The sequence below is a fragment of the Macrobrachium nipponense genome, chromosome 4, assembly GCF_015104395.2.
Source record: "Macrobrachium nipponense isolate FS-2020 chromosome 4, ASM1510439v2, whole genome shotgun sequence".
Classification (NCBI taxonomy): Eukaryota; Metazoa; Arthropoda; class Malacostraca; order Decapoda; family Palaemonidae; genus Macrobrachium; species Macrobrachium nipponense.
Genome location: NC_061100.1, coordinates 89533396 through 89561191, shown reverse-complemented (window position 1 = coordinate 89561191; position 27796 = coordinate 89533396). Strand labels below are relative to the sequence as shown.

Here is a 27796-nt window from a genome sequence, read left to right as displayed (position 1 = left end):
TTAAGCATCATCGTCGGTGCTAAAAATGATGTCATGACGAATTTGAGATTTACTTGAATACTCGAAACATGGAAGGAAAACGTGGATACTAACTCATTTTGAGTGTACGTGCAAAATGTATTAATTGTGTAAACTTCACTAATACGAAAATGTATGCATAAATGCGCAGAGATATGATTCAATAAAGTAGGCAAAATTAAAGGAGCTTATGCACCTTTCAGACTGCAAAAATAAAAATGACCATTTCAGAAAACTGACCTGTCAGCTATAGTGACCTCTATCGGCAAAGGGCGCAGAGAAATGAGGTCCTCTTGATCTTCTACAGTGCAAGAAAGCCCTCTGTCAGAAACGGAGGTCACTCTGCAATGCGTCTCACCGATCTTGACCTTAGCTTTGCAAGTGTTTGACCCAAAACCGGTACCTGTGATGTTCAGGGTCGTTCCGACCGTCACTTGGAGACCGCTGTAAGAACAGATGTTTAAATTAATTAACTTTACCGATTTTCCAAGTATTTTCAAAACAAGTGAAGATGCCCAGCCGGACGTGCTAAATTGTTTAAGAATATATAAATGAAGGTCATTTTTTTTTCACGTGGAATGAAACAGAGGAATGTGATATCTTCCGCCTTGGAGGCTTTCTCACGCAGACAAGGAACAAAAACAAACTTACAAAAGAGACTATTTTACTAAAACACAGCTTTATAGGGTGAAAGTGATTCGTCTTCAAATGAGGAGCAGCTGTCCTGGATTAACTCAGGCACTGGATTAGCCAAGGAGAGGTCAAGACAATAGGAGAAAGAACTGATGATTATCTTGTGCCTCAGAGTGATAAATCTCGTAGGAACCTTGGAGGAATAATGGTCCAATATTCCTCCAAGGTAAGAACATCTGGTCCTACAGTAATAAAACAATGAAAGATAACATATTTGTCTCAAGAGACTTCCCAGAATAAGTTTTAAAACGGATAACAAGTGATTATGATACTAATCTAAGTTTAGCCTTTGTACCCGGCATCCCATCCGGGGCAAAAGGGTGACGACCCTCCTGTGAGCCTATTGACCGTTATAAGCCCTTTGATCGATCACCTTCATCAAACCGTATCACTTTTAGGAACTTGGCTGCTCAGTTGAAAATCGCTACTACGCTTGTTAAAGTGGCTTCTGCCAGCTGGAGCCCATGCCCTAAGGTACCCAGTAGGTATGGTAAGGGGTCAGAGGGAGTAGGAAGCCTGATGTGGACCTGTGGACTCACTGTACAACAGACATCACTGTAACATATTGTTTTCATTGTTAACATGTTCAAAAAAATCACTGTAGGTCCTAATAACAGAAAACAAAAACAACAGTGATTATACTAGCATATTTTAAATGTATATCTAATTTAAATGCAGTACAAAATGCGTCAGAAATTTTGATATGACGGAGTCAGACACCAGCTGAAGGGACTTGGTTGATAATTAGTGATAAAACCACATTTGGAATTCTGAGGCTTCTTTTAGGGTTTAAATGATTCATCTGTCTTTGAATTTATACACACACACACACACACACACACACACACACACACACACACATATATATATATATATATATAATATACTGTATAGATGGATAATAACACTAATGAGAGATGGTGCTCCTTATTAATGAGTTGTGGCTGAGCCCCATAATAAGTAGGATTCACGTATACCCCAATGTATTTGGGGGGTGTCCGTTTCCCCCCGCTAATAATGGTGACCTGGGGCAAAACCATTTACTCAGGAGGATACCACCACCGCCATCAATTCAAGATGGCGGTGATACCACCCATCCAGAGCCCTGCCCTTTTTTTCTTTCTGTAAACATGATAATTATGAGAGAGAGAGAGAGAGAGAGAGAGAGAGAGAGAGAGAGAGAGAGAGAGAGAGTTCCAAAACGTTTTCCTAAGAAAAGTTACCACTCGGAAATGTCTTAATCTCTGTACAAATAGCGTATGAATTCGATGGCCGGTAAAAAAGTCACAGGAAAAAATGTCACTGTGACAGACCTTTGAATGTCTTTGAGACAAAACTTGAGGCTTCAGTTATAAGATTATTGGGGTTAATTTCATTTCCAGGTACCTACTTTAATCTTCTTCCTATTCCGCCCCCTCTCTCTCTCTCTCTCTCTCTCTCTCTCTCTCTCTCTCTCTCTCTCTCTCTCTCTCCTAAATCTTACAACTTTTTTATTTCTTTTATTTTAACATAAGTCCATCTTAACTATTTTGCCAGTACTTGTAGATGTACTTTTATCATTAATAGTTAAGTAATGCCATAGAAATAAGAGATACCTATATTTCTTGGAAGTCGGTGTCAAAGTCACTCTACACTTCAGTCAGGCCAAAACTGATGCCACATCGTATTCAAGAAATATTCAGTTGTCGTTCCAAATATATTATTTTGTCAGAGAGAGAGAGAGAGAGAGAGAGAGAGAGAGAGAGAATAAAGATATTATAAAGCTTCAATCAAAAGCAGTGGAAATGGGACAAACGATTGACTGACGTCATGCAACACTGTTGGTATTGGGAGTAGAGAGTCAGTAGTCGAGGTAAAGGCCTGTCTATGGTACATGGGTATTGGGGGTAGAGGGAGGGAAACTTACTTACTTAACACACTTGACCAGCCTGCCAATATTTGTTTTTATATCATCGGCCTCCATAGATTATTGTGACTTTTTTTCCTGTGACATTTTTACCTGATTCATGAATACGGAGGTATTAGCAATATGCATCAATGAATTATATAGCTAATAGGGATATATGATTTAAAATCCCTATAACCAATCACAATTTCCAGTTGTTTTCTAAAGACGTCATCCGAATCAATAACGCAACTGGGTATGAGTTGACTTCGTTCTGTGTTCATCTTGATACGAACTGAAGATTTTGCGAGCTGACTACGTCACAGTGCTATATTTGACTAACTTAACGAGTTAACCTGCACGCTGTGGTTGTCCCTCAGCTGAAGTATAACTTGTAGTTACTGTAGAGTTTACCTTTTCAATTTTTCCCCTTAAATCAATACCAAACCTAACAGTCCATATAAAATGTTGGAAAATCTGTTCTAAAACATTGCTCAGAAAAGTAAACGGATGCAAACACCTACACACCAGAGTTTGTTACTATATCATCATTACTGTTGTTGCTAAATAGCTGAACTTTACAGAGATTACTTAAGGGGTAGATTTGTATTCAGAATACATGCTAACCTTTCACAAGAATCAGTGTGAATTTATATAAATTCTGACGTTAACTTTTAAGGATGAAAAAAACAATGTTCTCTCCAGAATCTTGACATCAAGAGAACAGTCGATTATATTTTGTAGGTCGATGGGATGAAAACGTGATCATCACTAAAATCTCAAATTCTTCATAATACGATAAATGGAAAGGGTGACATAAACGTAGACCAGAGAAAAACTCTTAGATTCAGTGGTAATTTCTGCTAAAGTCTCATAAAACGCTGAATTTGGTCTCGAGAAGTTTCTGGAAACTACCATTATTTGTGTCAGGACCTCACATCTTTCAACCATATAGACTCATAGCGAAATTAGATGCCCTCATTAAGCAAGATTACTGCAAAAATGATGGATTACGAAAGAATATATAAACAGCTCCAATATTTGAATAATTTCCAGCTGAAAAGCGGTACTATTAAATCACCCTTTGACTGAACGAAAACAAACCCAAGAATTCATGCCGATACACTCGCTGACCTAAAAATAGCGATGGCATGTAAAATTTTGGTTCAAAAACAAATTCACAGCTCAGACTCGTTAACCAAACCAGTAAATGGCACATCTAAGAGAGATCATTATAGCTTAATTTAAAGGAACCAAATGTTCGATGGCAAAGGCTGGTGTCACTAGAAAAAATTTCAAAATTTCGACTAGGAAAAAAAGTCACAGGAAAAAATGTCACAATTTTGGCAAAAAAAAAGTACAGGAAAAAATGTCACAATTTCGACTAGATAAAAAAGTACAGGAAAAAATGTCACAATTTCGGCTAGGAAAAAAGTCAGGAAAAAATGTCACAATTTCGACTAGAAAAAAAAAAGAAAAAAAAAATCCAGGAAAAAATGTCACAATTTCGGGTAGGAAAAAAGTCATAGGAAAAAAGTCACAATTTCGGCTAGAAAAAAAGTCATAGGAAAAATCACAATTTCGGCTAGGAAAAAAGTCGCAGGAAAAAATGATACACTAATTAATGGTGGCCGGTAATAAAGTCACAAAAATAAATTCTCAATTTTGTCCATTACGTAAACACTATACTGTATATATATATATATATATATATATATATATATATATAGATATATATATATATATAATATATATATTATATATATATATATATATAATATATATATATATATATATATATATATATGCGTGTGTGTGTGTGAGTGTATGCGAGCTGTTAGAATGGCATCCACTTTACAAATGGTATCTTTAAAAGTAAGGTATTAATTTTCTTGATTAAAACAAGAAAAGAAATTGTCCAACGTTTCGTAAAGTCATGTTATTCCTTCCTCTCCTGCCACACAAACAGCCATATACACTTCCTCTATAATGCCTATTTAACGTACTAAGGTAAGTATGTGCATTCCCTATTTACCATAAATTTTGTCTTACATACTATAAGCCTTTTAAGGCAGATACGCGTAATGCAAGCCTAAGAGTAAAGATTTCTAGACCGATAGAGAGTTCGATGGTCGATCGATGTGATGTTATAAGGAAAGTGTAATCAAAATGGTAGTAAAATGAACTTTAGATCCCCACCAGCATCAGACTATAGACGGAAGCAGATGGAAATGATGTAATACTTGAAACATGGCACAGTGGCTTCCGTTCCTTGCCCACAGTGCACGGGAGGATCCCTTTAAACACCTGTCAATAATGCCTAATGTATCATTTTACTGATTGCATCCTTCTCATTACTTTGATTACAAAATTATTGGTTCAGAGATTCTTCAATAACAAAAAGATTTGTTTTCCATTTTCTTTGTTTCAGAAGATATAACGCTGCGTTGACAGAGTTGCTTCCAAAACAAAACTCTTCTGTTTAATCTCTCGAGGAATGTTAATCCATTTCTCTTCCAAGGAGGTGTACTATTTAACCTCCTTGTTCTCTTCACCTGCTGGTCGAACCCTTTATACTCCACCCGACTAAACACCAATTTTTGTCTTCCTTTTTTTGTCATCCAAACATGCATTACCTGTACTACACATTTTTTAAACATTATGAACGCACACACTGCGTGCTAATACCTATTGGTTAAAGACTTTAGACTTGAATTAGCAGGAAGTTTTTCTGAGAGAGAGAGAAGAGAGAGAGAGAGAGAAGAGAGAGAGAGAGAGAGAATCTTTAATCTCTTAAGGAATATTAATCCATTTCTCTTTACCTGGTGGGAAGTGGATGTTGCAAGGAAATTTTTGAATAATGATAGTAGCAGCCTCGAACATTATGATCAGGTAATGAATAGTACAAATGTTGTGTATGGTAAAGCTTCAACCAGGCATGACACATTTGTAATGAGGCTTCGTTTAGGATACAGTTATTTCTGGCAGCATATTGAAGAAAGTGATGGTACCTATTTCTTGTAAACTGTGCGGTATTCCAAAGTCCCATACTCTTTTTCATTGCATTATGGAGTGTAATTGTTTGGATGATTTTCGGAATAACAAAATAACTAATTTTGTTTATATGATATGTTATCTAATAAACAATGCCATAATTAAGAAATTTGTGAAAAATATCAATAAATTTGAGATGAGGTTTGAATATTTTAAACATTCTCTTGTTAAAGAAGTTTTAGAGCGGTCCTGTTGGCATCCTAACAAGCTCCTTTTGATGTATCATAAATATCAATAAACTATTTGAATTTGAATTTCAATTGACTCCACTCGACTGACAAAAATAAATTTATTATTTTTTTCGTATTCCAAAGATGCATTACCTGTACAACACATTTTTAAAACATTACGAACACATTCACACAAACAGTGTGCATATGTGTTAATACCAATTGGTTAAAGAGACTCAAATTATCTTTCGTGTGACTTTTTCCTGTGAATTTTTTTCCTGTGACTTTTTTACCTGAATTCGTCACCGAGTGTCTATCTATACAGTCTTAGAAGGTTACTTCTAACATACCTGAATATCTCGGACACAGGCGTCTGGTTGGCAGACACTCCAGTGATCTGGGGAGTCCAGCAAAGGTGGGTTACAAACACAAAAGCACTTTTGTCTTCAATCGTAGGATATCCATCCGGGCATCCTGATATTGCTTCCACCGCAGTTGGATTAGCTCCACATTCATCTAAGGTGACACTGACAACTTCATGGATGCCCATGTTGATAGGGATAAAATAAAAAGTGATAAAGATTATTAGAAAAAATAAATCACCGTGAATAAACCATTGCACAGAAGATCTTTGTCTTATGATGAATGATACCTAAGTCACAGTAATTCTAAACGAGATTTTTAAACTTGGGTTGAAATCCACAAGCTGTAAGGATCCTCATTCAACACCACCATATTAGAATAATCAGTTATGACTCATTTGTTCAGGAACAGCTTCTTTGAACTGTGATTTACCTTGACCATTAGGCTTATATTCAGCTTCCACTCCCGCAACAGTGACCCTTATCGTGTGAAAGCCTGGAGTTGGTGCTGTCACTTCAACTTGTCCAGATAAGACGATCCCATTTGAAAGGGGGTCGCTGGCGTAGTAATAAGTCCCAGAATTTGGGAAAGCGTAACCAAAGGTGCCTGTGGATGATTGATTGATGTTAAGATTTAAGTAAGAGCTGGAGGCTGGATCTTTTTCGAAAATCTAAGGCGTATCTGCCAACCTGCCATAAGAAGAATTAATAGAGAACATATTGTATGATAGTTGTAACTACTGACAGTACTGGAAGGTCAGTAATGCACGAATAAGATTATTTTCTATGGAATCGTACCTATTTGTCACATGAAGTAAAACAATGAACGCAGAATTACGAAATACAACATGTCTGCTATTTACCATACTAAGAAATACAGAGCTACCAAAGCATCGCGTGTATCATTGTTTACCATCTTATCTGATTCATATCCAATAGCAGATTTGTCAGGGAACTATATCTTATCTCCGCCAAAACCGAGCAAAAAATTATCAATCATCTAGAGTTCTTGAAAATAGGTGAAGTTCGTATAATCTCGCGTCATCATTACAAATGGCTCTATAGTTACATAAAAAAAGAAAGTGTAAAGCGAAGAGAAACTGCGAACATATGTCATCCCGATATACTTACCAGCAGGGGTTGCAGGTCCCGATCTAAAGCCCTTCCCATCGAAGTCCTTGACAGAGGGAGAAGGCGTCGAGAAGACGTTGTAGGAAAGCAGAGAAAAGGGATCACTCCTCTGCCAAGCCCAGGCGACGGCGTCGCCTTCCGTGATTGCGAGTTTTTTTGGTTCCCAAGCGTATCCAGGGCCATATCCTGCAACACAATAAAGGTCATAGTATTTCTGCTCATCCTAGAATCCACTGGATCACTTTTCTGCTCTTGATAGCAGCTGGGTGAACTTATATCATTGTTAGGTACCGGCAATGGAGGCAGGGAGGAATCTTAAGTATATAAACAAATACTGAAAAGCTTCAAAAATTTGATTAGCGTCTGGTGAGAACGTCAGACTACAGTGAATTAATAGAATATTGAATTTAGGCCACAGGCCAAACGCTGGCTGGCACCTAGGAGGTCATTCAGCGCTGAAACGGAAATTAACAGTAAAAAGGTTAGAAAGGTGTAAATGGAGAAAACCTGGCAGTTGCACTATGAATCAATTGTTATGATAAGAGGGCGGAAAGTAAGACGGAAGTAAGCAAATATGAACGGAGGCACCGTAAAAGGAATGAAAGAGGTTGAAGCTTGGAGCGGAAGGGACGCTGCATAGACCCTTAAGTAATGCCTACAGTGCACCGCATGAGGTACACTGACGGCACTAGCACACCCCCCCCCCTCTCCCCTACGGGATGATACGTATATATCATGGAATGTGACGAATACCTGATTTCCATCTAAGATCAACAACTAGCTACTTGAGAGATACTCGTATATACACAAGCATTCCGCTATTTTATTCAGAGGAGAATATAAATGAGATATAATTATCTCAAACCTGCAGTATCGATAACCAAACATTACTGGACTTAATTCTTCATATTTAATTCATAACTCCCATTAATAAGTATTTGATTCGAAAGGAAAATATGTATCATCCTTCACTCACTAGTTCAGCCTTTTCCTCAAATGAACAAGTCCTGGTGGATGGGAGCAGATCTGTCACGAGGGAGCTGTCCAGTCTCTTTCGCTAATACACTTTCAAAGAAAGGTGTCATCCAATGGAAGACCAAGAAATTTATGATTGAAATGAATATAAGGTCATTCAGCGCTGAAATGGAAATTGACAGTCAAAGGTTTGAAAGGTGTCATAGGAGGAAAACCTCAAAGCAGCTGCGCTATGAATCAAGTGTTGGGAGAGGATAGAAAGTAAGACAAAGAAAGAGAATATGAAAAGAGGTACAGTAACAGGAACGAAAGTGGTTACACCTGGGGGCCAAAGGCACGCTGCAAAGAACCTTGAGTCATGCCTGCGGTGCACCGCATGATGTCCACTGACGGCACTACCCCCCTACGGAGAAGGAATCTATGGATTACTATATATATGTCGCTGTGTGCATATGCACTCTGTATATTTCATGATTATTGTCCGTTGCAAAGGCATGCGCCTGAGTCGTGTTGTCTACTCTGCACCAAGATCTTGGTCTGCACTCCCTGAGCATGGCGGCATGAGCGTCAGTTGTCCGCCTCGCACAGCCTCCCTCTATATACTATAGCTGAGCCGTAAGGAAAAAAACGACCTATGAATCGGGAGTTTATTTCTCAGTCCCTTCAGCCCCTCCGTCTTCTCCTACAAGACATCATCACATATCACCAGAATCACCCACAAACTTACTGTTTTGTGATTTATGTTATCTGTATTCTATCAGATCCAACTTGCACAGAAATGTTACCTGTAAGACCATGCCATTCTGCAGAAGCTTTCAAATCATATGATCAATCTAACCTAAACTTGACCTAACTCTGCATGAAAATGGGGTGAAAGATCTATAACGACTGGAAAAATATAATCACTAAAATGAAAAAAAACCTAATTACCAAAAAAATTGATTTACAAACCAATTCATCTGGAGCCATTATGCAACACTAACGCCGGATCTAAAAGAGGAAAAAGATAAATACTGGAGTTTTCATTCAAACCAAGAACAGTAATACCTAAATCAAAGGACCTCGGCCTAGCGGACTTTCTACTTATAAGCCGCGATATTAAAATTATGTTTTATCCTAAAATTTTAACGTCACAATCTGAAAGAAACCTCTAAAGCTGAGTGTTATATAAAACGCAATCATTCTCGACTAGAAACTCTGTGGAATTAATGTCAGCTGTAAGAAGATCAGAAAGCCAGACTCCCAAAACCTCAGTTAAGTTAAAGCACTACGGTACCTATGAGAGATCCGGTATTCCTGATGTAGTGGCGTCTCTGGATACGACGTGTGACGCATCTGATCGTGTCGTTGGAGCACGAAGCCACGTCGCAGGTCATGTCCTCTCCCACAGCGACGTCAATGAGGGAGCAGTTGTCACCGAACCCTCCTCCCTTCAGAAGCAGGGCTGTGCCTCCGTAGACGGACCCTCTCCGGAGCGAGGAGCCAGTTACGCTGAACGTCACGTTTACAAAGCCAACTCGACTTGAGAGGGAGAGAACGGAATAGAATAGAATAGGTTACAGAATTTAGGTCAAAAGCCTAGCGCTGGGACCTGTGAGGTCATTCTGCTCTGAAAGAGAAACTAACAGTAAGAAAGTTTGAGAGGTGTAACAGGAGGAAAACCTCAAGGCAGTTGCACTAGGAAACAACTGTTAGCAGAGGGTGGAAAGTAAGAGGAAAGAAAGAGAATCTAAATGAAGGTACAATAAAAGGAAGGAACCTTTAGTAATGCCTACAGTGCACCACATGAAGTGCACTGACAGCACTACGCCCGTGCGGAGGAGAGGGAGAGAAAACGACTATTTTGTGCAAAAAACTTACCAAGTACCTACAGCACAACAACAGGCAACCCAAAGCCCTCTACACTGAATGGCATTGGCTGGGATAACATACACACCTTTTCCACCCAGCTGATTACTAGACAAGTCATTCATCAGGGCTGATACGGTACTCAGGTAGTTTGATTAATTGTGAGATTGAGGTCTAGAGGACAAAGCGCCGGAACCCATCAGGCTTATTCAGCGCCGAGTACTCAGGTAGTATTACAAAATATAAATGATTACAGATCATTACATTGGGAAATTAAAATATATTAAGTACAAATTACTTATGAAAAGATTGCACTACAAGAATTGTCTTAAATATTACAAAGTATGCAAAATTTACATATACTGTGCATTAGAAAAATAACAGGTCGTAGGCGATGCTATAACTCAATGGGTCAAAAAGAGTAAGACTTGATTTCACACAATTACGAAATACAGAGATGTTTATTATTGTCGTCAATGGGATGATGCATTGTATTAAATTTGTTATGACGTGGCGTCGAAAAACCAGAGCTCTTTACCCCTTAAACCCTCCTTTGTACCATTTTGGGGGAACATGAGTATTTCTCATTGACGTAGACTAATAAAAGAAAAGAAATTGATGACATGTATTCACTTGTAGTAGACAATCTGTAATATTTCACTTCACGCAGATGTCTATAAGTAACAAGTATAATACCTAAATGTTTATTTTGCTCAACTAAAAAACTGTGAAGTAATCCCCGAGGCTAAATTTGGACTCCATATATAGCGCTGCGTCAAAAATGAGCAGCTTCAGGCGAGAAAGAATAACGGATGAAGATGACATTTATATTTGGATTTTCGTCATTCGAAAAGTTTTGGGGGAGGGACTGTAACATCTTCAATCGAAGTAAATACAGACCATCATATTAATACACAGATAATTATCTTCTCAAAACACAAGAATAAAGATGGGAAGTAGCCGCCACAAAGAGAGAGAGAGAGAGAGAGAGAGAGAGAGAGAGAGTCTTGAAAGTATTCGAAGATGTTGCTATGGCTGAACATAGTAACGTAACATGAACACCAATAGCAACGCGCTCGAGACTGAAATAGAAGAGAACACCTTATGCTATTCAATTCACGTTCTTGCTTCCGTCATACCTGTAATTCTTTTCCCTGGTGGCAAGAAGAACAAAATGTTGACCTGGCCGTAACCCCGCCGGTACCTGGCATGTCACAAGTGTTTCCGTCCAGTGCAGCACAGGGCAGACCTGATCTCCAACCTAAGAAAATACCAAGTGTATTTAGCCATTAGTTCATTATGAGTTGAATCATTCGGGAGCATTCTGTGCCTTTGAATAATAACAACTGGATTTTCTCAGGCATTTTATCCCTGCAATAAATCTCAGAATTCGGGATTTTTGAAGAATTCTCGGTCACTGAAGATTTGAATGCCATAATTTTGAAAAAAAACATTGCATTAAGCCTGTAGGACGTACTAAAGGCGATAGCTCGTGAAACTTCTTGTTAAAACATCAGAGGGTCTTCCAAAATCAACATGCTAATAATATGACAAATGACACAAAGCAATATGATTTTTTACAGCGGAGGTGAGAAGACAGTTAAACTGAACCAAGTATCGGAGAAAACTATCAAATTCAGGTGTTCAAATCTTCAATTTTGAGAAAATTTTATATATTGTAATAATTAAAACTTCATTTAGATGTGAATTTATGATATGTTAAAATACATCTTATATGGGATGAAATCTAAAGATGAAAGGTTCTATCTGCGAAAGTATTTTTCTTTTATCTTCAATACTTTTGGAGATTTTAGCATTTGAGTAGCGTTTCCAGTAAGACCTCGCTTCGCTCGTGATTATAGATTTCCAGCATGTGGACTTTGTTTTGTTAACAAAAACTATAATTTGTTATTTCTTTAAGACAATAACATGTGCGATTAGTTTCACACGCTACATCAATTTTGTAATTTTGGGGAAATTGGCATAAAATGATGTACGTCGTGGTGGAGATGGAGTATCTATGTCATAGGCTACTTACTGGTTATTATCCAATGAAACTGTAATTATATCAGTTTCCTGAAGTAGAATAAAATATAAAATTTAGGCCAAAGGCCAAATGCTGTGACCTATGAGGCCATTCAGCGCTGAAATGATGTTGAAAAAATACTTGACAGAGGGTGATAAGTAAGTTGGAAGAAAGAGAATATATATATAATGCAGCTTGAGGCCGAAGGGACGCTGCAAAGAACCTCAAGTAATGCTGACAGTGAACCATGCTAGGTGCAATGACGGCACTACCTCCCAAGAGGGCTGGCTTGAAATGCATTTGAATTTTCAAAGGATAAAATGTAGAATAATAACTTCCGAAAACCTCCTCCTTACGGTAAACTGGACTCCACAATTTATTTTAAATGCTTCAAAGCCATAGCATGACAAAAAAAAAAAGAAAAAAAATATCTTGGCCTGACTTAAAATGATCGAATTGAAAACTGAAGTAAGCCTTTTTGGGCTTTACTTACTCTCACTTCCCCGTGGGCGCCGTCGGTTCCGAAGCCACGTCCGGATATTGCCAGCGTTTCAAAACCTGAAGAGGAACGAAAGACTCAGAATAAGAATTCAGAGAATCTGTTCAAGATTGACACAAGGACAGCCATGGCAGTATCCGAGATCTCCATCTGAGAGACTGATGGGGTTCGAGTCAGATTTTTATTTTTATGGAAGGAATGTTCGTGTGTTCATTAGTTGCATCACAATCGCGCCGATTACAGGCACGTCGAGAAGTCGGGTAAAATTAGCTGGTATCTTAAGGTCTGTCCACACTAGGAAACATTGTTTGCACTTTTCACCGCATATTTGTTTCCCATCCGGAATGGAAAACATTTAGTGTTTCTGTGTGTACATGTATATATGCACATGTATAAAATGGACTACATATTATATATTTATATATCTATATATATATATATATATATATATATCATAGGATATATATATACATGTATATGACACATGTACAATGTATGTATATGCATATATATGTATGTAAATGTATGCAAGCATGTATACGTGTACATATGTATCTATTTTCCATTCCTCCAGAAGTAAGTCAGCACGACACGCTCCTTTTTTCTAAAAACTTCCTTACCCATCTCTTTATCTTTCTCTTATTCTTCCTCGAATCGAATGAATTAAAATAGCCAAGAAGTAGAATATAGAGGCTCTGCACCGACAACCATCCTGACGACAACTGAGGTCTGGACAGGAAACATTGTTTGCAAACAGTTTCGAAACTGTTTGCAAACATTGTTTGCGAACGATGTTTCTTAGTGTGGACAGGCCTTAAGGTGAAAACCTACCCAGGAAAAAACTTCAGATGCAGGAGTATTTATTTATGTATAAGTTTTCAGCTCCTTTTATAACTTTTGTGGTTCACCAACGGTGGCTCCCTGGAAATTGTCATTTGAGAGACAGGGATTTGATCCCGATGTAAGTCAGAGCGTGTGTGTGTGTGACCATTTATGTCTTACAATTCCCCTTCAGTGATATTCGCGAAGTAACGCGAATTGGATGTTAAACTTTTGTAGCTTAATGTTTGTATGAAATGTCACGGTGACGTTATATATATATATATATATATATATATATATATATATATATATATATATATATATATATATATATATATATATTATATATATGCACATATATATATCTATATATAATTTATAATATATATATACATACTAATATATATATATATACCATATATATATATATATATATATATATATATATATATATATATATATATATATATATATATATATATATATATATATATATATATATATATACACACACACACACACACATATATATATATATATATATATATATATATATATATATATATATATATATATATATATATATATATATATATATATATATAATATATATATATATATATATATATATAGTGTGTGTGTGCGAGTGTTTTCGAGTGTGTATCCGTATTTAATCGTAATTGAACAGTAGTTTTTACCTAGTTCAAAGTCATTAGCTTTAACCGACAAACATATTCCAGTTAAAAGATGAACTGAAGGTAAAAATACTCCCTAAATTGTTTTATTCACTCAAGAAATTAAGACTTCAGAAACTGCTCATCCTTAAAATGTTGCTGAAGATTACGAATGATTTTCTCCCCTAAGAAGACCCCTCATCCTTCAATAAAATTAATTTCATCAGTAATTTTGCTATATTATTGCAATTTTTAGTAGATGAGGTGCGCGGGTAAAAGACATTTATTATCACACAGAACACAACAGAGTTTAGGGCGAAGGTCATCCACTGTCCCCCTAATGAGAACAAGGTGTATGGTATCAAGCCACCCACTTTTGATTACAGAAATTCGACATTTGTTGAAATCTTTATCGGTGTCCCAATGACCTAGGATGGGGCTGGAAAGCTGAGGTCAAGGTCAAACAAGATGATACTACTCCGTTCGGGCAAAGACACTTGGAATGGTTGCTTTCCAAGGTGCGGTACACATACACTTACCTGTTGCGGAAACTTTTTCTGGAGATAGGAAGATGATGCCCAAAGAGAGAGAGGAATTGTAGAAGAAACCTTCCACTGAAGTTGCATTCTGGCCATCAGGAATGATTATGATGACCCGACCTTCTGCCTGCAAAGAGATCGAAAGTTGCCGAATTAACTAAATACATTGATATCCAGGGAAGACTGTGACAAAGTAACTGTAGTTCAATTACATTTCCATTGTTATATCTGAACTTGTGTATGCATATGCAAGAGGAGAGAGAGAGAGAGAGAGAGAGAGAGAGAGAGCCTTCATCATTTTACATGCAAACATTTCGTAACTCAAATACCAAAAGACATACCCCGGAAGGAGCCACACATTTGAGAGATGTATTGTTGATTTCAGTTATTTTGCAAGTTGATCCACCAATTCTGACAGAGATGTTCGCCCACTGATTCATGGGAAAGGTGGGAACAGCTAAGGTGACATTATGCTCCCTCAAAGTACCGGCGCCGGTGAGAGGACCGACACCTCCAGGTTTCGAAGGCACCTCGACAAAAAGAGGTCTCTCCATGCTTGCAATTCCTGCAGGTTGCACAAACACTGACAATGGATGGCTCCCAGCTGTGAGGTTTCTTGCAGTGCACGTAACCTTGAAATAAGAGGTAGAGAGAGTTACACTAACCGGATAAACATGGCTGCTATCAAAGACACGATTTTAAAAAAGTCAATATGGCCTTTGATATAAAAACAAGATATCATTCTAATTTTTTTTATCTTTTAAATAAACAGTGTTACCCAAAAATATAAAAAGATTGGTTATAGTTTTTTTTTCCAGAATGGATAAATATAACCACTATACAATTAAATATCTATAAACTTTGGTATACAGCATGTATGATCCGCTGAGGGATGCGTCATCCAAACTCCATCTCATAACACACAAATCAATTGTCTTCAACATAGAATGAAAGAGATTTCCTAACCTACATAACATTAAGATCAATCGGCAGACGTTCAACAGCTTTAATTTAGTTCTTTCCTCTCTGTAAGGAAAACACCGCACTCGAGAGAGCAACTCATGATGATGATCATTTATTTCATGAAAAAAAAAGAAAGGGCTGCATGCAAGATGTAGTCATCTGGCCCTTTCGTTATCTTCCGGCACCATCGTTTGGGGTGGGGGGTGGTGGGGGGGGGTGCATGGCAGCAGTGCCTTCCACAGAATCTATAGATGAAATTAAGAACCTGACAAGTAATGAAATCACTTCATAAAAAAATAATGAAGTAAATAAAAACCAACTAAAAATTGCGCAATCGAGATTTCTGTACAGCCTATAATCAAGGCCACCGAAAATAGATCAAACTTTTGGTGGTCTCGGTATAATGCTGTATGAGCCACGGTCCATGAAACTCTCAGCCGGCTGTGGTGGCCTGTGTTGCTGTGGTTCCATGAGGAACAATCATGGCTAAATATAACCTTAAATAGAAAGAAAAAAAATACTGAGGCTAGAGGGCTGCAATTTGGCATGCTTGATGATTGGAGGTTGGATGATCACACCCATTTGCAGCCCTCTAGCCTCAATAGTTTTTAAGAGCTGAGGTCGAATAGAAAAACTGCGGACAGAAAATTGCGGACGGACTGACAAAACCATCTCAATTGTTTCCTTGAACAGAAACGAAAAGAATAGCGTTCCTAAGCGAAGTGGAGTCATCTAGAAACTTTATTGGCACATTGGTACCATCCGAGTCACAAGAGGCACCTTCACTTATCAGGGAAACCCAGTGACACTAATAACTTTGTTCATCAAAAGACATCCAGGATTCGAAGCCTTATTATACCAGTAGTGATTTAGGAAAGAAGCCGTCCAAGACATAAAGATGTATAATGTCCTGAAGGACACTGAAGGCATCTAACCCCATCACACAATGGAACGTATAAACTTATGTAGACATTTGAAGGCAAAATGTCACGTATCACAAGTATTTGCTTGTGTTTTAAATAACCACCCATCTACTTGTCACCTTCTACTTTCCCACCGTTATCCCACAGTGAGAGGTCGGTTGCCTGAAGCGCCTTCTCCATTCACTGCCTTCCTCACGACATCAGTCAAGGGTTATTGTCTGGCAAAGGGCTTTTCACGACCGCATGCCCTTGCTGTTGACAGGTCGCCTTTTTTTTTTTTTTTTTTTTTTTTGTATGGTGCTTTTACGTTGCATGGAACCAGTGGTTATTCAGCAACGGGACCAACGGCTTGACGTGACTTCCGAACCACGTCGAGAGTGAACTTCTATCACCAGAAATACACATCTCTCACTCCTTAATGGAATGGCCGAGAATCGAACCCGCTACCACCGAGGTGGGACTCTAATACCATACCAACCAAGCCGCTGAGGCGCTTCACACAGGTCGCCTTATGTTCTCTTCATTGTCTTGAAGTAGAGGCGAGAAGGGCTGTCCTAACATCTCAGTTTTTCTGAGACATGAAATACATTTCTCGGAGTTCTGCAGAAAAACGAATTCCGAAATACTGAAAGTTTCTTTGCCGAGTTTACAGAAACAAAAATTATATATAAAAATGCAAAAACATAAAATTTGCGCTCTATAAAGAAAAGTTACAAATACAAAACTTTTCCATATTCGTTTTAGAAAATAAAACGTATGAATACGAAGTTTCTAAACATGTTCCAGAAAAAGCAGTATCATAAACACTTCCTGTTCCTAAATAAAATCTATAAAAATCAATTACACAAATACTTAAAACTTTCTACAGTTCAAAACGAATAAAAATTAAAATGCACGAACACCAAAAGGCACGACGCAGTGATCATTACGAAAACTTAGGCATGTATACCTAGAGTGTACATTCAAAAAGTCAATGTTTCCAGACAAGTCCTGCATAAAAAAAAAGGTCATATTGTTTGCAATCACAAACTCACCGTTGTCGACGTCACTGCTGTGACGTTACAAGTCCGACCCTCTCCCAGGGAGACCAAGAAGTCTTTGGTGTTGTTGCTCCTGAATTCAGAACCGGTAATGGTGAGGGTATGAAACGCGCCATGATCTGAAAGAATGCAAAGAGATGCCATGGAACAGAATAGAATATATAATCTAGGACGAAGGCCAAGCGCTGGGACCTAGAGGTCATTCAGCACTGAAAGGAAAATTGGGGTGAAAGGTTACACACGTGTAAAAGAAGGAAAACATCGCAGTTGCACAATGGAACAATTGTTACGAGAGGGTGAAAATTAAGATGAAAGAATATGAAAGGAGGTACAGTAAAGGGAATGAAAGGGGTTGCAGCTACGGGCCGAAGGCACGCTGCAGAAAACCTAATTCATGTCTACAGTACACCGCGTGTGAAGTGTACTGACGACACTACCCACACACACACACACACACCCTACCAACACCCCCCGACCTCCGCTACGGGAGATGCCATGGATAAATTACAAAAGGGAGATAACAAGAGAAGCAGGTAAGATGAACCAATTATAAGAGCTAAAGTAAACATTTCTGAGCGAATAATTGCACGTTACTAAATGCTGAAGTGGCGATATTACCAGAAATAAAAGGAACAGAAAGAAAAAGAAACAAAATATGAACAGAAGAAAGATTTCATTAAATTCCTCGACGATTCTAATCCTGTTTTTATCTCAAATCGTCTATCTTTGTCTACTCTACACAGAACTCAATATTCATAACCTATCATTAACGCTGATATCAAATCTAAATTTTAAGTAAAGTAACAGGCATTACTTGACCAACTTACTTAAAGTCAACATTCTTAAACTAACAAGTAAACTAACCTATCCTTTGATGAGTTATGCAACGGTGCAGCAAAGCTTCGTGTATGATTCCAAATGAAAGGATGAACACCCTTGTGCATATTTGCAACTAAAAGGGAAAACAAACTTGTTGCTCTTTAAGTGAAGACATTTGCAAACTCCTAGGCATCATCAACATAAATAAGATGACAACATTTTGATTCATTTTCGTTGTTTCCTACAGAACACAGGCCAAAGGCCAAGCGCTGGTACCTATGTAGTCATTCAGCGCTGAAATTGAAATTGACAGTAAAAAGCTTTGAAACGCGTAACAGGAGTAAAACCTCAAACCAGTTAGACTATGAATCAATTGTTAGGAGAGGATGAGAGGTAAGAAGAGAGAGAATATAAGTGGAGGTAGAGTAAAAAGAATGAAAGGTACCGCATCTGGGGGCCGACAGGACGCTGCAAAGGACCTAAGTAATTAATGGCTACAGTGCACCACATCACGTGCACTAACGGCACTACCCCTCTACGGGGGTCGAAACTGAATATAAAAAGCAAGGGTGGAATATTGAAACAAACACGAAGTAGAGTAGTTTGTATCGTCTAGAGCAGGGCTCTCCAAACTATGGCCCGCGGGCCACATCAGGCCCGCCACATAATTTCATCCGGCCCGCCAAGCAAACCCCTGTGTGGTGGCCTTGAAAAAATAATTATCGCACGACTGGCATCGCTGAATTATTCAATGCTGAAAATCTTCCAACTCAATTTCAAATGGAAATTATTGATCTCCTGGCAGATGACAGACTGAAAGATAAGTATAGAGAAGGAAATCTGATTGAGTTTTAATAAATGCCAGCAGCCAGATCAGTTTCCAAATTTGATAAAGTTTGCTTGTAGCTTTGTGTCCATTTTTGGTACAACATACTTGTGTGAACAAACATTTTCCAAAATTAAGTATGTGAAATCTAACTATCGAGCCAATTTGTTTGATGATCATTTGAAATCAATTCTTACAATTGGCTCATCTAATCTGGAACCTGATTTCAATGAAATTTTGAAGTCAAAAAGTCAGTATCATTCATCACACTAATTTGGTTGCATAAAACTAAAGGCAGGAATCTATTTAGTTTACCCTGATTTTTTTCAACAAAATATGTTTTAATTTTTCCATGTTTATACTCTAATATTTGAGGAAATTAAATTACTGGCACTGATTTGTTATTTTTTTCTTTTTTTTTCCTTTGGCCCGCATAAATGTGGGAAATGTATAATGTGGCCCTTACATTGAAAAGTTTGGAGACCCCTGGTCTAGAGAAACATGCAGACCTTGATGCAAACATGGATATATTTCGAAAGGAAGCCTTTAGCCAACCGGTGACTATTTTATATCCAACCATTTTACAAAATACAAAATCATACCTGACATTTCCACCGACTTGACCAATGCCCTGCTGGTTCCATTGTAAGAAAAGGCACAGTCGCCCAAGCAAGCAGATCGGTAGCCATTAACTGTCACTGCAACCTGAAATGAATCTGTTAATTACTTTACATATAACTATGTGATATAAACGTTTATATATATATATATATATATATATATATAGTATAATATATATATATATATACGTATATATATATATATATATATATATATATATATATATATATATATATATATATAGATATATATATATATCTATTATATATATATATATATATATTGGTGTGCGCCAACTACAACCGTTATCAGCATAGTGAGAGAGGTATTGTGTGGCTAGGTCTGTTGCACGACATGAAACTACTAACCTTTTTTGCTTCATGTATCAATGGCAAATATTGTTAAGAGTTACAGATCAGGCGTTAGATAACGTTTTTTTTCTTTAACGAAGTTCAATTTTGTTATCATTAGTCACCTATTTACTCTGATTATTCCTGTGTACTTTTCAGTAATCACATACTGAGACAGTTTTCCTACTTACATAAAAAGCCTCTTTCATCAGTACATCCATACTAAAAATGTCTTCCTGGATCCTTTATCTCAGTACATGAAAAGAGGCTTTAACATTTCTTACATACTTAGCTAATCTTCCTTGACTCCTTCGCTGCGAAATTTATAGGCTCTCTTCTTAGCACAGTGCAGATTTTACATGAAAAACTGAAAATGCTTTCAGAATGATAAAAAGGAACAAAATTGAGAGAGATCAGGGCTAATTCCTTTAAGCACTATATTTTTTCAGAATTGGTCATTATTTTAGCTTATACAATTGTCCATTGTGTGTAAAAAAATTTAAACAACAGTAAAATTTGTAAAAAGTACAATCACATTGCATTGTTAGATCTTTGTTTGTGCTCTAGCAATCCTTTAGTACACTACCAACGTATAATAAGTTAATTTTCCACAATGGGAATGCTTCTTGTACCCTCTATGTACGTTTCTGTACAACAAAATATGTAATAATATAAGCATAGGCTTCACAAAAGGAATAACTATCTAGACAAGGTACAAAAAACGCGTACCTACTTTGTTTTTTTATATCATTATTAGTTACAAACCATCTTTCTGTACATCATCAATATATTTCACATTCATTTTCTTCATTTGCAAAACTTCTTGTATACTTTATAGTTATAATATCCTATAAGACAATCAATGATATAGACAGGCAGCTTCTTCACACATTGATTGCAGAACACATTACACATTAAGGATTGTGATTTTTATCCAGATATTGTGCTGGAAAATATCTCTCAGTTAATCTGGCTTCAACATGATTTTAAAATCGACCAAGTCTTTAAGATTCTTTCCATCTTTACCCTTCTATCAAGCAGTATATTACTTTTTAACTTTTTTAAAATATAAGTTACAGACAGATTCTAGTCATAAAATCTATTTCCATCAAGTAATATTGCTTTTATTACAAACTGACATCTGTCCTTTACAATTAACTTTCAATGGTAGGCTAGGTATATGAACTAATCTTATTACAATTTCAGTTGCATCATAAGCTTTCACATCCAATGTAAGTTAAATCAGAAACCTTGATTTCTAGGTAATACCTGCTAGTTTTCATTTACTTGAGATACTTGAATCGTTTACAGTATGATCATACATTTCTTGAAAAAATTTTAGCAGATCATTCATTTGTATAACCAAGTTCGTACTACATACGGTAAAACTGGAGACTACTACCTCGCCTCTTTCGGAATGGACTTAAAACAAACAAAAGACGATAAATATAATAAACAAACATATGACTCAAACATAAACAAAACCATGAAAAAGGCATTGAATATCCCGGTAGGCGACTGACGGGAACCACGCCGAGGTAGTAGTCTTCAGTTTTATTGTGAATCCAATTACTGTATGAGAGTGTTATAATCTCGCGTGTTATTAAATTGCTTGCAATTATTACCTTCAAACTTTGAACATCATAATCGTTATCATTGCCATAATCGGTATTTCCTTAATTTATTCAACCGAAAATCTGTGAGACATCAAGCCAGGAAAAGCCGCTGAAAAAAAAAATGTAGTGCGGCCAAAAATGGATAAACAAAAAAAAAAAAAAATTCATCTGGCAAGCAGTCAGCTCATTAATGTAAACAAATACTTGTTCTTGGTAAACGGAATACCCTTCGCGTTCGCCGATTTTTAAGCTAATCCAGTCAGTTGCTTTTTATGACAAAACATAGGCACATATTGTAAACAAAAGCATAATTATATATTATAATTTCAAGGTAACATAAAAACCAAGACGCTTGCCGAAAGGTAGGCTACACTAAAGCTAATAGACGTAAACAAACCTTCCTTCTCGGTAACGTAGCTTCCTTGTCGAGAATTATGTTATCCTACAAAAGATTTGGTAAATACGGCCAAAAATGTATCATGCCATTATAAAAACGTAACTATATATCATGACACTAACTCTATATATCATGAAAATACAAAAAACCAACCCAAAGATTATTATTGGTGAGGCAAGACGGAAGAGAGTAGACGACCAAATACGTCGTCTGAGGCAGTATAAGCATATTAGACCAGTCTTCTGAGTCTTGGTGTATGAGATGTCTGATATTAGTACAGACCTCGTTGCAGAAACCTTAAACCGTACAAGATCTCTGGCTTACTTCTAGCCTAATACCGTTAGTAATTTAGTGCCAAGGTATCTAGGTTTAGTACTGCAACTCTGCAAGGTATCTAGAGTTAAGTGTGCCACCACCAGGGCGGCGCTCCTCGCAGCCGTCCTCCTCAATCACCCAGGAACCGCGGAAATTATGATGTGCTTTGTGTTGTCTGTGATTTTTGTTCATTACCTTCATAATGTTACACTGCGCAAGTTATAATTGCAGAAATGTGCGTAGGAATACCTTAAGAGAACGTGGGATAACATTTTACAGGTGAGGAAAGCATACTGAATTTTATTTACACACAATTTTGTGCTAGTCAGCTGGTGTAGTGTTACAGCTACGTTTTTTGTTAACATGTGTTTTCAGTAAATTGTTGGGGCACGTAAGTAGAGTGGAGGTTTCAGTTTTAAATCCAGAATATTATTAGTCTTATATATACCACAATAACATAATAACAATCACGGTCTAGGACCGTGGTAGTAAGGAGGGCTATAGGTTACTGGATGTGTCAACAAGCGTTACTTTTTGACGGCTTATCCAGGTTTACACCACTTCCTTAGCGATGGCAGTACCCCAATGATAAATTAACAGTTTATTCGTCAGATGTATTTGATCGCACTGCAAATTCTACATTCACTGTTTGATTTTCCATATCAAAGTATCGATTAAACAAAAAGTTTTTGAATTTCTTAATTTCTGGAAGACTTCAAATCCACAATCTGCCTCAGCGCACGTTACTGTGATGCATTAAAGGCACATGCTGTATTTTGTCAGGCATAATGCATTAAAAAATCTTTGCAGTAGTTTAGTCTATAGGCCTATACAATGAGTGTTTTTAGTTTTAAACGAGTGTCACCATCAGAGTAGATTAATAGAATGCATTTAGTAAACGTGGTTTCCTCAACGAAATTCCTAAACGTTACACTTGGCAAGAGAAGTTAGGACGGCGTAAGCAAATCATAGAAAACAACTTCATTTATTCAGTTTAAAGCAAATATCATGCGTACTTTTCATATGTGTAAGGAATCCTGGTTTAATTTATATTTTGATCAAGCGATGTGTCTTATAGATTAGCATTAGTAAGATAAGGAAGTCTGGTAGCCTAGGCTATACCTGTACTGTTTCAGCCTACTCATTTGTGAGCTGCCACGTCAACTGAACCTTAGTCTAATTAGAAGTTATTTACGATTTTATAGAAATAATTTCTCCTTGATAAAAATTGCCGAATCTTCTTGACAAAGAAAAGATAGCCACTATAGAATGGTAATAAGTAAAGAAATCCCGGCCAAGCAACGTTAGGCCTATATTGAGTCTATTGATTCGGCGGGTATTTTTATCATTTTGTCGTTCTTTTAAGAATAATTTTATTCCAAATAACTCAAAGTTACTTTCATATGGCTGATCTTATTTAAACCTTCTAACTTGCGTTCCAAAGCATTACAACAAACGTAGGTTTGTTTGCAATATACTGAGCACAGCGGGAGAAAATCATGTTTTTACTATGTTTTTCTATTTTCACATAAGAATGCCTACGGAAAACAACAGACATTAGGACAATACTTAGGAGTATACAATACAGTAATGATCAATTAACTTTGATATAATTACATATATAAAAGAGAGGTAAAAAATATGCTGCCATAGCGTTTGTCACTCCGGTTCATTGCTGTATGTTGGAATGTGTTTAAATAAGCCCACCTGTGAGGTCCTGTGCTCTGCAGGAGATCACCACATCATGCTGTTGACTCTATGAATATAAGGAAAACGTTTTTTATACAGAGCGTTGGAAGTCGCTTTTAGCAGAAAAGTACCGTAAACACTGGCGCGACTGAAGTATTCCATCGTAGGGACAGGGTTAAAGCAAGCATTCGTTAAATTTCATGCAATGCAACTTACCGAGCAACTAATACTTATATACATTCATTAATACATACACATCAGTGCTATCGATATGCCAAGGAATACGTTTAGCAATTTTTAAACACTAAACGAGATTTCTGCTACAATAAAAGATTGAAAACTATTCATTAACAGTCTGTACGGAATTTGCTTACATAGGGTTCTTCTCTTCGGACCGACAGGAAATCAGCAGTGATTGGATCGTGAGACACCCGCCCCGCCTGTGGTCTCCACGTCGTTAGACTCAGGGACTGTCTGTAGGACACGAAGGAATAATATTGATTGTTAAAGCTGTAGTACTTCAGTCAGGAATATGTACCAGTGAACAACTCTGATATGTTCGTGTATGTATGTACAGTATACATGTGTGTTTCTGAGCAGAAATTGTGACCACCAGGATGTTGTGCATGTATGATTTGGAGTTTGCAATTTGGATTCCACTAACCTGCGCACATGCGGATATTTTTCTGTTGATTCCATACAAACTTCTCACAAATTTCTTTCACAACCAAATAACTGATCCTGAAATTGAGCTTCTCCCAATTTTCTAATTAAGCCTTTCTAAATGACTTTTGAGACAGATGTGGGCATAAAAATATTCCTTTTTAACAATATTCTATTTATTACAAATTGGCCAAGTTAACAATTTTAACTGAAAATTGATAAGTGGTACACTTCAAGGAAATGTGAAAAAAATTGATATAAGTAGTAGTAGTCACTTGCAATGATAGAACATTATTTTTTTCGAGCCTTTTGACTTGCAAACTGTTTTATGACATCAGTATAATGAAGCTCCCTTAGTCTCTGTATATTCACAATCATTAGGCTAGATGTTGAAATTTACTCAACCTCGGAATAAACATAAAAGGGAAATCCATCTTCAAGGAATGCATCCCACTGCCGATTTTGGGGGGTCGAGCAGGCCATGACCTAGGACCCGCACCGCAGCAAAATAATGATAATAATAATTAAAAATATATAAAAAAATAATTAACAAAATATAGTCAAAATCATGATTTCCAAGAACTTCATATGAAACAGTTCCTTCATCAGGTGGTGCAAAGGCTGCAAAAAGTCTTGAACTAGAAATGCAGGTCTGTTTCGAGGGGCGGTGGGTTGGGGGGTCAAACGCCGCCCCCCCACCCCCACCCCCTCTGCACACAAATTTCTGGAAGTCCATATTTTCAAGTATTTCACCTATACGTGCAATGATATTTATAGAAGAAAAGGTCCAGTTTTGGGAACCCCCCACCGCCCCACCACCTATAAAAAACTGTGAAATGTATCAAATGATTCACAGACATGGCATCATAGAAACATTTGCAGCTAATGTTGAAATTCTATTACGGCTTTATCTCTACGTTTGTCACAAACTGCACTGGGGAGCGATCATCCTCAAAGATGAAACTAATAAAGAATTGACTAAGAAACAGCATGAGAGACTTGATTATAATGATGTCATCAAACAGTTTGCAAGTCAGAAGGCTCGAAAAAAATAATTTTCTATGATTGCATAGTGACCACTAGGTACTACCTCTATCAATTATTTCAATTTCCTTAAAGTTTACCACTGACCAATTTTTAGTTAAAATTGTTAACTTGGCCAATTAGTAATAAATAGAATAGTTAAAAATGTAAAATTTTTATTCCCACATTTGTCTCAAAGTCAGTCTGGAGGTGCTCAGTTAGAAAATCAGGAGAGGCTTCATTTCAGGATCAATTATTTGGTTGTGAAAATAAGTTGTGAGAAATAAACTGAAAAATATCCGCATGTGAGCAGATGAGTGGAATCCAAACTGCAAACTCCAAAGTATGGTTAGCAACATGATTTGTACCCATGAGATGAATAACACCAATTATTGCATGGCATGGCAGTGCCATCTCTTGCCGGCAGCCGTCTAGAGGCGCTCAATTAGAAAAAAAAAAAAAAATCCCGACACCTACCCCACCCCCAAGCTGTAAGGGCCCTCTTTCCTGGCCCATAAATGAGAGGGTCCCCTAAGATCACCGGCATAGGGCCCCGCACACCTAAATCCGCCCCTGATGCATCCCCAGGTAGACTCCAACCATCGATGACGCTGTCATTGGAAGGGGGAGGGTTAAAGATAAATTGCAAATACTGTGTAATAGCTACTTTAGAAACAGCCTTAATTTTTCAGGGTTATTGTTGCTGAAAAGGGTGATGGATAAGAATTCAAATAAACATTTTGGAGTACTATAGAGTGAAATATAACTAAAGACGATTAAAATTGTAAAGAACAAGTAAATAAAGCTTTGCACCTCACGCGAATAGTGTAAAGTGCGCGCGACTGTGTTTGTGGAGTGCGCTCTTGGGAACCAGGAATTAGGGTCATACGGTGGTTTGGAGTCGCTCCGGTGACGGATTGCTTGTTACTTATCAATTTCCCTCTAGGCTTTTTCCCGAGGTAGAGATGATTTGATATTAAACGTCATTTATAGCTTATTAATTGATAATTGTGAATGTGTGTGTGTGTGTGTGTATATATATATATATATATATATATATATATATATATATATATATATAATGAAGAATTTTGTGTATGTCATGTATTGTCTGTTTGTGCTTTAGAAATTCATGTATGTATGTTTACTGCATACAGAGATCTAGCTCAGGTTACACTCCAGAGGCCACTGTGGGTGAATAGCCATCGATTTCGGAGAAGGATGATAACGACCATTCAGTCCTGCTAAGGCGACAAATGACAAATTGCACGTATGATCTAGGTAACCAGTAATGTTCAGTTCAGGTGTGTAAGAAATCTCACTCGGAAGTTTTGTTAGTTCAAACACGTCTGCGGTTCAGCATGCTCAGTCGACTACAGATTTTATCTCAGCCCTGCTACCACAAGAGACAAAATTAAACGAATCTCGGTAGAAACGAACTGCTACATCCTCTTATTAAAACGGTAGTAAATGACTTTTTTTTTTAGTCATCTGTGGACCTCCATAATGTAAATAGGAGGACTCAGCTTCATGGTTGTACATAATATCTTTGCACTTTAAATATTCCCTAGTATAATTTTTAAATAGATAATATTAAAAACATCTCACCCATCGAAAGAAAGTCCAGTGCTATTGGCAACAGCTAATTCCTTAGTCCCTGGTTCCCCCAGCCACTGGATGAGCCAGTTTCGGTGGCGGCACTTTCCTTGTCTCTGGACGCGTATCCCGTCAGTCCCTAAAGATGTCTTGATTCTCTCCTCCAACTCGTACTCACTGACGTCGGGGGGAATGTCTGCAAAGAAATGCCACATGAGCCTCAGGGCAAAGTTACAGTAAGTTGAAGATTTGATTTGTT

At 37.3% G+C, this 27796-nt stretch overlaps 1 protein-coding gene across 1 annotated transcript; it reads right to left on the bottom strand.

The window, feature by feature from the left end:
• Positions 1-27729, bottom strand: LOC135211436 (fibrocystin-L-like). The gene is made up of 14 exons (XM_064244746.1): positions 27550-27729; positions 24630-24729; positions 19870-19972; positions 17617-17741; positions 15038-15328; positions 14697-14823; positions 12656-12720; positions 11276-11397; positions 9565-9809; positions 7314-7499; positions 6616-6789; positions 6171-6354; positions 259-462; positions 1-19 (listed from the first exon to the last, which is right to left on the bottom strand). Exons 3-14 carry the CDS (start codon positions 19874-19876, stop codon positions 1-3), a joined length of 1749 nt encoding a protein of 582 aa, XP_064100816.1. The 5' UTR covers positions 19877-19972; positions 24630-24729; positions 27550-27729.
• Between the last annotated feature and the right edge of the window lie 67 nt (positions 27730-27796).